This window comes from Mya arenaria, chromosome 15, assembly GCF_026914265.1.
Source record: "Mya arenaria isolate MELC-2E11 chromosome 15, ASM2691426v1".
NCBI lineage: Eukaryota > Metazoa > Mollusca > Bivalvia > Myida > Myidae > Mya > Mya arenaria.
Window position 1 is genome coordinate 34470035 of NC_069136.1, and position 13788 is coordinate 34483822.

At 35.9% G+C, this 13788-nt stretch overlaps 1 protein-coding gene and 1 long non-coding RNA gene across 2 annotated transcripts; both read right to left on the reverse strand.

The window, feature by feature from the left end:
- Window positions 1-4015: 4015 nt before the first annotated feature.
- LOC128220002 (uncharacterized) lies at window positions 4016-6177 on the reverse strand. Its single transcript, XM_052928230.1, has one exon. The coding sequence runs from the start codon at window positions 6093-6095 to the stop codon at window positions 4401-4403; it is 1695 nt and encodes a 564-aa protein (XP_052784190.1). The 5' UTR covers window positions 6096-6177; the 3' UTR covers window positions 4016-4400.
- Window positions 6178-11763: 5586 nt separating this feature from the next.
- LOC128220007 (uncharacterized) lies at window positions 11764-12401 on the reverse strand. The gene is made up of 2 exons (XR_008258711.1): window positions 12255-12401; window positions 11764-12010 (listed from the first exon to the last, which is right to left on the reverse strand). It is a non-coding gene; the product is annotated as an uncharacterized LOC128220007 (long non-coding RNA).
- Window positions 12402-13788: the final 1387 nt, after the last annotated feature.

Genomic DNA, 13788 nt, shown 5'->3' on the forward strand with positions numbered 1-13788 from the left:
ACCAGAGAATAAACATGAGTAGCTTGACACAGAGTCGCATGTTCACCAGACTATGTACGTGAGTAACTTGACACAGAGTCGCACGTTCACTACAGTATGTACATGAGTAACTTGACACAGGGTCGCACGTTCACCAGAGTATGTCCATGAGTAACTTGACACAGAGTCATACGTTCACCAGAATATCTTCATGAGTAGCTTGACACATAGTCACTCGTTCACCAGATTATGTACAAGAGTAACTTGATACAGAGTCGCACGTTCACCAGAGTATGTACATGACTTACTTGACACAGAGTCGCACGTTCACCAGATTATGAACATGAGTCACTTGAAACAGGGTCGCGCGTTCACCAGAGTATGTACATGAGTAACTTGACACAGGGTCGCACGTTCACCAGAGTATGTACATGATTCACTTGAAACAGTGTCGCGCGTTCACCAGAGTATGTCCATGAGTAACTTGACACAGAGTCATACGTTCACCAGAATATCTTCATGAGTAGCTAGACACATAGTCACTCGTTCACCAGATTATGTACAAGAGTAACTTGATACAGAGTCGCACGTTCACCAGAGTATGTACATGACTTACTTGACACAGAGTCGCACGTTCACCAGATTATGAACATGAGTAACTTGAAACAGAGCCGCGCGTTCACCAGAGTATGTACATGAGTAACTTGACACAGAGCTGCGCGTCCACTAGTGTATGTACATGAGTAACTTGACACAGAGTCGCACGTTCACCAGAGTATGTACATGAGTAACTTGACACAGAGTCATTCGTTCACCAGAATATCTTCATGAGTAGCTAGACCCATAGTCACTCGTTCACCAGATTATGTACAAGAGTAACTTGACACAGAGTCACACGTTCACCAGAGTATGTACATGAGTAACTTGACACAGAGCCGCGCGTTCACCAGAGTATGTACATGAGTAACTTGACACAGAGCCGCGCGTTCACCAGAGTATGTACATGAGTCACTTGACACAGAGCCGCGCGTTCACCAGAGTATGTACATGAGTAACTTGACACAGAGCCGCGCGTTCACCAGAGTATGTACATGAGTAACTTGACACATAGTCACTCGTTCACCAGAGTATGTACATGAGTCACTTGATACAGAGTCGCACGTTCACCAGCGTATGTGCATGAGCAACTTGACACTGAGTCGTGTCTTCACTATAGTATGAACACGAATAACTTAACACAGAGTCGCGCCTTCACCAGAGTATGTACATGATAAACTTGACACTGAGCGCGTTCACCAGAGTATAAACATGAGTAACTAAAGCCAACCATACCTTTACATCAGTATTATAATTATGTTTGTACATAAGTTACTTGACACATAGTCACGCGTTCACTCTACCTTTCACATGAGTTACCCGACACAGAGTCGTCGTGCATTTACCAGAGTATGTACTTTATTAACATTATCTGTTTATCTATCTATCAGCCTGCCTGTCTGTCTGGATACATGTCTGTATGTCCGAATCACACTATGAACGGATACAATATAATAGAATCTGCTTAATCCTTGAGACGGAGCAATAGGAGACACCAGATATACCAGAAACAGATCCACACCCGGTATAATATTAAGAAGTGCTTAATCAATATGTAACGTTTACTGTCAACTTTAGCTTCGACTGTAGACCATGTAATCAAAACCTGGACTTTCAACAGACAACCGTATCTATTGTTATGCCATTAAAAGCAAGCTCCACACAATATCGCTTTGGTTTAAATTGTATTTTTATATTTTAATATAGAAGGTATCGTTACAAAAACCAAACCAGACCGCCGTATCTATTTTGTATTTCTGAATGATTTCAGCTGTCAGTATCTAAGTGTAAACACTTCTAATGATTTGTCACACTTCGTAATGAAATTAAGAAAGTGCATTTTACAAACCATGAGCGAGTCCCTTTAATAACAAACGTAATACATTAGCTTAATTTGTTATTCAATATCGTGTAAAATTGAATTACTTTATGCATTAAAGACAAAACAGTCTTTAACTACTTTTGAGCGAAAGGATTTATTTGTATATGATGGAGTTATATGATTATAACATTTTAATAAATGAGAATGCAACTTTCGTGTTATATTTAATGAACATTTTAACTAACTGAATACATCAACAGTGCAACCGTGTTGGTTTTAGCTCGCGAACAAAGTATTTTTTTAGTTGAAAGGTTATTATTAAAAATCATATATCGGAAAGCCACGTCATCTCATAAATATTAGTTAAGTATTATGAAACCTAAAAACACCCACAATGTTATTGTTTTTATGGATTTAAAAAAAATACACTCTTTAGTTTAGTTTATTCAAACCATATTAGATGATCAGAAACCATCAGGTCGAAGTGTTATTTTAAGACGCAACAATAAGGTTAATACATCTTTTAGATTTATGGCTACGTGGCCACATATTCCATAGTTAAAATAGAGCCAAAATTATTAAAACATAAACTGTCGAAACTCGCTATCTTGAACTAACTCTGTTATCTAAATGTTCTGGTTATTTCGAAAGCGTTGGGTTAATTGAGACAAGTTCTGAATTCGGTTGTATCGGATGTTCGTTATCTCGAAGTTTTTCCCGAAGACCCAACTTCTTCGACATAGCGACTTTTGACTGTATATACTATTGGATGTATATTTCCCTTACTATAAATTAAGGTTAACATATAACTTTATATGCTACCATGTAAACTAATCAGACTATTGTGTTATCAAAACTTTCGTTTTACACCCCAACAATACGTTATATACAGGAAAACAATCTTAAAGAAAAATAAAATATACAAAATAAAATTAATGTATTATCTTAAATCTTAAGCATTTAAATTTACATTCTTGGATTGAATCCGTACACAAATATATTTTGTGGAATAATTCTACAGCGATTGTTGATGTTGTTGTTTATCCGGATAATAAGATAACTATAATTGTTTTACAATGTTAAAAGTAAAATAGGGTACGTAGGTAGGCACCACCACCATCATCAGCAGCAGCAGCAGCAACAACAGCAGCATCATCATCATCATCCGTATCAGCATCATACCCACCATCATCATCATCACCAGCAGCAGCAGCAGTGGTACACCAACCACCACCATCATCACCTCCACCATGGCACAGAGAATCGTCTGGTGGGGTTTTCTTGTTTGTATCTAAGCTTTGACCTTGTCACTTATAGATCTCTCCTTACATATAGTACTTAAGTTATATAGTTCCTTCGAAACCTCGACTATGACTTTTCGACATTGAAACTTTGGCTATGAAATTTTGAAAATGGCACGTTGGCTATGACATTTCCATATTGAAAAACTTGGCTGTGACATTTCGACATTGATACTTTGGCTTTGACATTTCGACATTGACAGTTCGTCTATGATATTTCGTCATTTGCACTTTAATTTTGTCATTTCGACGTGACATTTATATAATTATTTTCATTAATAAACCAATTCCAAAGAGTTAGACTGTATTTTAAGACACCGTATAGAGAAGCAACTTTCTTTAATCGCAATACAATCTCAATATTATTAGGTAGCTAAATCAATCCAAAAAAAGAGTGACTATAACTAAACATCCATTTTTATACAAGAGCAAGAAATAATAAAATTGTGCAGCATGAAAATCTTTTCTGGCGGGGAACTTTAAAGGAGTCGAATTAAGGAGGTAAATAAGGAACGTATGAGGAGTAAACTCAGGAGGTTAAAAGGAGTGAAATCAGGTGATTATAGTTTAAAAATGTTTTATTTGATATAGGGTAAGGATATTGCACTGTGCTTTTTTTCAAAAATAACATAAAAGATGTTCGTCGACATCACGGTATTATTATCAAGAAATGAACCTCGAATTCATCTAAAAGTAATTGACCCACTACCATGGTGATTAAAATAATACACGAACGAGAAGCGCGAATTATGTATAATTTTAGTAGCAACACCAGCATCCTGAACGACTCGCACCTTATAACTGATAGTATATTTACCCAAAATACAAAATTAATCGAAGTATTATACTTTCTATCATGTATTGCGTTTGTTAAAGTTTCTCTTACACTTTAGTAAATACAATACTCTGGAAGCCGTTTCATAAAGAGTGTAAAGAATTTCGTTTGTACCTTTCCTAAGGGTGTTTCATCATTTTTCAATCAATTATATAAAGAAACATAATTATTTTATAAATATATAAGTACAAGACAAATAATGGTCGTTGTTTTTAAAATACATATAATACATATACATATGTAAAACTACAAGAATCTAATTTACAAGCTATTCACAAAATTAATGTTCGAACAGAAAGTTGTATTTACTTTCAAAATAAATTATACAACACACTTGCATTTATTTCTAATCTTGACACATACATTTTTATTGTATCATTTTAAACAGTTTCAGTTTTTTCATGCCACTCTCACTGTTGGTCACGGCCATTCTCGAGCCATCCCTGGAGACGGCAACGGCGTACGGAAACTTCATGTCGACGTCACATGACGCCAAAATGTCCCCGTCGGGCGATATCTGGATGACGGAATTCGTGTTCTTACTGCACACAAACACGGATTCATCAGGGCCAACACATGCACTTTTTAGTTCCCGTAACCGATCATCATTAACCACGCTGCTTGTGCCGGTCACGGTGTTATACATGATAACTGTGTGAGCAAACCTGTCAATTAGAACAAGCGTATCCCGGGATGGTATGTAGGTACATTTACTTTCATCATGCTTATACGTCTTTCCAGGAAACTTCACGTTATCAAAGTCGCTCTCCTTGCCGTCTACGTCGAACTTCCTGGCAGGCCGCGGGTCGTCCCAGGTGCTCACTACGAGCGTGCGGTCGTTCAGGTGACAGATGGAGAAGCAGTTGGTGGACGTGGTCAGCGTCTTCATGAGCGTGATCGTGTTGTCACTGCCCACTGTTAGGAGGAAGATGGTTCGGATATCTCCGGCACTGACGGTTACTGCAATATTGTTCTCAGAGTAAGAAGTTACGTCCCTAGGATATGTCTTAAATTTATAAAATGTGTCGAACCTCTTCAGTGTGTCACTCAACATAAAACATTTCAAGTTCCTGCTATCAACGGCGACGATTCTGCCGTCCGGTAGAAAGTCCACGCCAGAAAACAACGGTTCCTTCTGGTCGTCCTCTGTCTTCACGAGCTCCATGGTTTTCAACAGCTCCAGACGCACCGCCGATTTTTTATTTAACGAGAATAATGCGACATCAGTAGTTTTTATGTTTAAAACATTTTCGTTGATTGTTATTCCCACCTTGACGGTGTATTCATTCTTCAACAAAGTGTTCAGTGTTTGCGATGCCTTGACTTGTGTCCTTTTGAGAATGTGGTTTAGAATGAATATTTCCGTTTCCGTTCCATTCTCGCGAACGCTCTCTGACATTGCCAAGTGCGGCTCAAGTTCTCTCTTCAGGTTTTCAGCCACTTTTTTCTTCGTATTAAGACGCTCATCTTCCTGTGTGTTATGGTTTGTCATTTCGCTGACTATTTGCGCCTTGGCTTTCTCAATTTTCGTCAATATGTCTTCCTTGTAAATATCGATTTCTTTTACAATTTCTTCAACTCGCGAAACGTTGTTCAATTGAACTTCCTTGCATTTCATTATAACTTCTGAGGTAGTGATAATGGAAGCACGTATCTTTTCCCTTTCATCATCTTTCACATTCTTAGCCAACTTTGCTATTTCGTGAACATCGTTGCATTTTCGATGGTGTGCAATTGCACATATTTCACAGCATAAATCGCAATGGTCTTCACAGTAGAACATAAATACTCGTGAGTGTTCTAAACACTGATCTAGTCCCTTCATATCGACCTTTGCCTTGAATGAATATTTATGGGCAGCCACGATTTGATGTCCATCTACATGTATCTTGTGTACTTCACAACAGTCATCGCATAGATATACCTTGCATGTATTACAGAACAACGAAGCCACCTCTGGCCTGTCCCGACGACGACAAGGTTCACACTTGCTCCCGATTCTTCCACCGACGGCGTCACTACCACATTCCTGAATGTTATCATCAATTCCTCCGGTAGCCATAGTTTTCTAATTAATTTATAGCCCTATTAATTAATAAAACAAACATAAACCTTCCGGCAGGTGAAAAATCCGTCTACTTTCGATTTAGGTATGCTCATCCCAGGTAAATAATATAAACCGAAATCCACCAACTTCCGCTATAGAAATATTTACAATGTGTCTTAAGGACAAATACTTGATAAGCGCATAATATCACATGTTCCATTTAACATTTAAATGGGTCAGATAATAACTTTAAAATCTGCGTGTAAAGTTTGAACTTTAGTATTGATCGTTTTTAATATATTTAAAATGTGGAGGAATATGCTTGACTTTGTCTTTACATATCGGTAATAAAACATAAGTTAATAACAATATCTGTTTAATGAATTTCTTTTTAAAATCATTTTGAGTTTACACTAGCGAATCCAGCGGGGGCACAACCGGCCCCTTAAAGCATCAAAGTTTACTTTTTATTTAAACATGGATTAAAAAAGTAATTAAATACGCCCTAAATGCACTTGACATTTTTCAAAAAAAATCAGGGAATACCCCAAAACCCTCTTGCCAATACTTTAAACCAAATAAAGTCAAATCCTGGATCCGCCCATGATTTGTCCATGCAGGTAAGTTTCTATGATGTGGATTAATAACAAGATAAATAATTGTGGAGAGTTGTAAGCTATTTGGCCAATGCGATTAATTCTAGTTTTCTACACATTATGACCACAGGGGCATAACTTCATGTAATGAGGTAGAAGACCTCTAGTCGATGCCACACATCAAATAACGAATGTGTTGGTCAAGCGGTTTTGGACAAGGTTTTCATAAACCTGCACTCTCAAAGATTGACAGATTAGACATGTTTTAATTATTTGTCTTTAAATCAGCTGATTTTGGCATCAATGCCATCTCAAAAAGGCCGAAAACTGAGATCTTATCTTTTATATCAGCTTTCTTATATAACTGGTGTCCTGACATTTACGCAAAACTGGCTTAATTCAAGGCAAAAATAAAACAAGTTGTTGAAACGAATCTTCTGTAAGAGTGCGGTTTTAAAGTGTTTCCTTAAGTCAAATTTAAGCATGTGACCTCTAGTTTAGGGCTGATATTGATCCCCAGTTGCATACTTGTAAAATAAATATGTAAAGGACAACTTGACTATTCCATATACCTAATATCAAATCCCTTGGCCTAAATCAAGGTATGATCAAAACATATTTAAAAAAAGTGCGTTTATAAATGTATGTAGACTATTTGTATAAAGGGAAGCCAAAACACCCACTAGATGATATAATGTACCAATTATGAAACCTGTATGCCTTGTTGTTTTGGATTAAATATTTTTAAGGCGTTTCCGTTGATAAGATCATATAAAACTGCCGGCCCTCGGGGCGGATAACTATTGAGAACAAATATCCCTTGCATTGGACGAGCACATTTTGGTAGTGTTTAAGTCAAAGTTATGGAAGTCTTTGTCAAAGTGACACTCTTATTCAGAATCAATACATAAACATGTATAACAAACATACATTTTAATGATAAACCTTTAACTACTCACTAAATAATGCATTTATTGAAAACATTATTTAAAAACCAGATAGTTACCTTGTAATTTATAGCTGAAAACGCCAAAATATTAAATGAATGGTGAATGCTAAAAGATTAACTGCTCTACTTTAGTCTCATAAGGTAGAAATATCGAGTTGTCTGCACCTTTCATTCAAATTTAACACGGTATCCTTCATAAGAGCCATTGTTTAGACATTTATACAGTCTTTTTGTTATATTAGAATAAATGTATGAATTATGGTAAATCTTATTTTGGAGTAAGAGTGCATCTTTAAACAAGTGACCCACGGTGCAGTGACTACACACATCTACATAGCTTTCAGGTTGTATTGTCGATGCTACATAGAACATACCACACTCCAGTGACTTGAATTCGGACAAGAAGATTATAAATGTGTTCACTTGTATATTTCTATGACAAACAAGTAAACCTCCAAAGAGCAACTGTTGACCATTGGTAAATTTGAAATATCTTTGTTAATTGTTATAGGTCATGGTTCATACAAATATATGGCAAGTAGATTTGTTATGTTTAGGTGGTCATGAAAATGGGAATTCACGTGCAGTTCGGCTTCAAATGTCTCAATGAATGGACGAACACTTTGTACGGATTTCAAAGACCTTTATTTGTCATGCATTGAGATGTCAAAGAATACATTTTGTATAACATACATACAGACATAAATCATGGTTTTAAGGAATTACGAAATTTTACCTTCAACTCATGCTAAACTGACTTAATTTGTCGAAATCTATGTAATTCTGCTATAGCAAATTTAAGTCATGCTGCATTTAAAATACCAGGTTATCAAGCATCTTTTAAAAAAAACATCATCGAAAACGAACGGCTGATCGACTTACTTCGTTGTTCTACACGTTCAGATGTAGATTTACGAAATCGATCAGCCGTATTTGAATCATTGAAGCTTCTAACACGGATTTTCTATATGAAAAATCGCATAATATCAGCAAACAGAGTGCAAGAGTTTGTGTGCATTCTGATATTTAAACAGTTCTGACAATGCAGTTAGGTCAAATTGGCTCCAAATTAGGCTTTAATCTTTGAAATGAAAAGTAAACTGTTCTGAAACATAAAATATAAAATACAGTGTGGTGGTAAAATCGCCATTGACATATCAGTTTTGTATCATATGTATCAGTCTGATATAGCCATTTTTGTTCAAAGGTAAGTTTAGTGAAAAACAATTGCATTAAAAATAACATTGTAAACAACAGTATTACTGGTTTACAAAATAAGTATATACTTCATTTAAGTAACATTTTTGACAATAAAAAAGGGAATGAGATATCTACTACTTTTAGTATGGATGAAAATACATTTTCGTGTTCCTTTTGAATCATACACAAGGGCTCTATATATTCATTTCCTAGAAGATTCTTACATTAGGAGTGCGTATTTAAACAAGAGTTACACAAGCAGATGAATGCGCAACTTCCTTTTCAGTTAATCAAGGGACATTACTCATTTAAGCAAGTTAGAATTATGGGACTTGATACAAGTCGCCTAAATGCCAAATAGTTAATGGATACAAGTTTTGACCAACATTCATGTTTCTGTGCTTAATGATTACGATGCCAAGTCTATGACAGTACATCAGCATGTTTAATTTAAAAACAACTCACGAACTAAAACCATCCCTCACAGACAGCCTCTTTATTACAAATACATGTATAGCAAGTAAAATGGCAAAAAACCAAGAGCTGTCACAGAGACAGCGCCCTCGACTATTCCGCCGCTTTTATGTTTTAGGATTGCAAAGTTTAAGTGATACATACATAATATTCATTGTATTTTACATTAGATCATACGCAAAAACCTTAAATTCTTTTTCAAATAATAAATGGGCAAAAAAGTTATGTTATATTCAAATAGAGTTATCGAAGGTTGGATGGTTGGGGGCCTTTGTATATAATTTCAATGCAAAACATGATGTAATTGCTGACATTATTATAATTGAGGTAATGTGGTGACATTTGAACATACACAACCTTATTTCTTAGTCTCAGTTATCTTACTTTGTTAATTAAGTAGGTTGAATGGTTGAGTAGCATTGTTAAAAATCTCAATGCAATACATCAAGTTTTTGCTGAGATACTAACCTATGTGTGCTTACATACACAACCCCAACCAGATTTTGTAAATGGAGTAATAAATGTCCATAATTTGCATTTTATTCAAGAAACATTTATTTTACTTCATTTATTAAGTATGATGGATATTTGGGAACACGTTCAATGCAATACATGATGTATCTGCTGAGATATTGACTTAAAGTTGCTTGCATACACAAGCTTAAACAAGGTGTGATGCTGATGACAAAGCTTGGGCCTTGGGCGAGTAATATAGCTCTTCTTATTTATCGAATAGTTGAACTTAAAACGAACACAAGGTGTAACTAAAAACGTTTCATACAAAAATGTAAATATCTTTTGGAATAAAAACTAAAAGCAACTGGAATATCAATACTACAACACAATGACTAGGTATAAAAAGTAAAAGCCATACATTTCTCAGTTATGCATCCTTTATAAACCCTGGTAATACCAACACAATATCAACATAATCGTAATATTACAGTTTGTATTCTTAGGCAAATCAGAGATAAGTATCCACATCCATAAATAATTATCTTTTCTAAGAAGAAGCACCAACATGTTCAAATAAGTTCAGTTTGCGTTGGTGTGCACTTATACACATTAACAACATCTTAACAAAGTGCATACTATTTATGTTTCATATACTAGTATATTTATTTAATATTCAAATCTCCAATAACTATTATAAAAAGCATATGTTGCGAGAGAATCAAACTTACATGGTATATTATGCCTTAACATACATCTATCAAGTTCGCTAAATATTGGAAAAGAAATGAATAAAACGAGGATCAATTGACCTTACGACAGCAGCTTCTAAGCCACGCCCCCTGATATCAAGGGAGCGAACTCTGTCTATGTCCGTCAAACAAACGAGGAAGTAATGGCGTCTCGCGTCGTTTCGCTTTCCGATATTCCTGACAAATTATCATAAATGTGACATTACAATGCGAAAAAAATAGAAGTCAAAGGAATTTGTAACTGGCTGCTACATCGGAAGGCTCGATATATCTTTAGAAAATGACGATATCTAACATTGACGGGGTGAAATCTATCCAAGTCAGAGAAAATCGGATAGCTGCCATGTTGTCAACATTGACATCGATACAAAGGAAAAGCGTGTGTGTGACGCATACTGTAAATGCAAACAAGGGTAAGTTTAACTTTTAATAACACCGGTCCTTCTTACAGTATTGTTGAATTAAAGATTAAGTCATCGCACAATATGAGAAAATCATAAATGGCCCGAATGGGGAACCCGGAAGTGACATTAAATAACAGTTACATGCCAGCTATACAGTATAACCTTGTATTCTATAGTATGAGCAGAAATGGTTTATTGGAGTTATGCATAAAAAGTTTCAGTTCTAAGCGATTGAACACTCCCCCTTATGAATAATAATGTAATAGTTGACAAGTGACAATCGTGGGTGATACCAATCTGTAACTTTTGCATTGCTCAAACATTCACATGCTTTGATTTTTGTTCTTACAGAAATTGTGGAACATGTTCACACACTCTGGCTGTAAAAGTAGACCTGGGAGGAAAATTGCCCCCGGTGTGGGGCTCGCACTCACAACCACCAGAACACTAGCCCGGCGCTCTAACCAACTAAGCTGACCGGGCAGCTGGTTCTAACCCACACACACACTACCCTCCCCCCATTTACCCGTTAAGGCTGGTGGATGGTCTCCTGCTATTTACCGTTGACAGCATTAAAGTATTCTGATTGATGGAGATAAGGAAGTCCCCTTATTATTGTCTTCAACAAGCCTACCGCAACAGGGGACCTAGCATAAGACCGGAAACCGCCCCCCCCCCCACACACACACACATGATATTTGCCAGTCCAGGCAATATCAACCGCAAGAGAAAACCAGTGATGACAAGTTTTACAAATAATCGGTAGGACCTATTTTAAAGCTTTTTATAACATTTAGTTTTACTTTGCTGTACAAAAGTAATGGACTATTTGTACAGAGAAAAACAACAACCACAAAACATTAGCTATTATCTTGTCAATATTTCATTATGATATACATGTAGGAAGCAAACATCAAAGGCAGTAGCATTTACAGCTAGTATTAAAATATTTAACAATACATGTAACTGATTTATTTTAATATTGGCATCTTTTATTTATTTCAGGAAAGTGTGGTCTTTTGAAGAGAGTTCTTGAAGTTGTTCAGCATGTTGTTTTGATGGATTCTTGGAAGGATGTACCTCTATGATGTTAGCTTCAGTTCTGGATTATAACACCAGTTGTTGCATATTTAATATCAGATTTATTAAATACATTGTTGTTTTGCAAACATTACTTAAACTTTGATATTTCTTTGGTGTTTATGTATGATATTGTAGGTGTATATCTCTTTATTGCAATGGCAAATATCAAATATATAATATGTTTGGCAGAATCAAGTTCTAATGAACATAATAATTGATTTAAATGTACACTGAAATCAATTGTTTTATACAGAAAATAATACCTTAACGATTCAGACCGATCTGTTCTCGTTTTTTTTTTGGTGGCTCAAATATTTATCTGAGTTTTGGAGGAGGCCTAGCTGGTGTGAGCTGGTCAAATACAGTAGCTGCTTGAGGGTCAGGGTTTTCTTGATTGGATTTCCCGTCGACAAAGTGCTGATATGAAAATAAGAAATCTATGAACTGTGTCGGAATGACAGCTACAAAAGCCATTGTTTACATAGGATCCATACGAGTAGATGAGATTCGGAAGCATGCGATGGTTCGGACAAAAATTTAGTTGTACGATATTTCCTGATTTACTTTGGAAGCAAAGCAGTTTATAAAAACTACATAACGGTATCAACAAAAATACCTCTATCTTGAATGAAATCAATCGTGTCCATGTTGAACCTGATATTAAATGGCCATTAATGCCGATTTGACAACACAAGCCAAAGCATAAATGTACGATGTTTATAGTTTAAAAATAGTAACACTTATTTAGGTCATGCACGGACAATTTCAGTATTAAATAAATTTTGAGCGGATTGAAATAAGTAGTTTTGTTCAAAAAAATACTTTTGTACAGGCGTATAGATGTTTCGCCTTTGAACGATCTTTCAAAATTTCCAAGTTCAGCTGTTGATGAGGTCTTCCACAGAGTCTGATACAGCACTTGTTTTTTTCTAAATAACTCGCTGGTTTCGAATACGGAACGAATTGGAAGCCATCTTTAGTCGGCCTGGCTACCTTGTATCCGAATTACAAGTGCCATGACAACACCTTTTTACCATAATACTTAAAAAGGCGAGGAATTGCCAGCGCATGTATATGACGGACTCTGGTCAGTTTGACGGACAAAATGGCGGATAGCAACACGGCTTATCAGCCCTGCATTCTGATTGGCTGATAGGACCTGTCAATCAAATCCTGTCGTAAGGTCAATTATATTTTGAAAATTAAAGGGCCATTTCTCATAGGCCGAGAACAAGCTTTCTATCGAATTTGGATGAGAAATGTTCCCATAAAAGAGTGTAAGCAAGGTTAGTAATGATTGGATAATGTTTGAATTAAAGAGTGGGAAAAAATGTAAAATGAAGGGCAATAACTGTGGAGTTAATTGTGTGCATGTGCTTTTGATAAACTTCAATTAAGATATTATGCGAAAAAACAATGCTACAAAGTTTGGTAAAGATTCCCATATGTCTGCCAAGCCATTCGACTGAGTCTGCCATGCTACACATTTAACGATAGGTTGCTGCTCAACCATAGCTGGTCAAACAATGAAAAACGCTACTAAATGCAAAGGGTAACACACATTTAACCTCATAAAGACATAATCTTAAGATTTTCCTCAGCATTATCAAGGAATTTTAAAGTTTAAAATAAATCAGTGCACTAGTAAAGAGTATTTTGGTTATCAAACCATAGAACAATTATTTGAAACCATTTTTTTCAGAATAACCCTTTGTTGCAAAAATGCGGACTTTTAAAAGATCCTTCAAAAAGAACACTGCGTAGCTATAACAATGTTTGTCTGTTATTTTCTCTTCA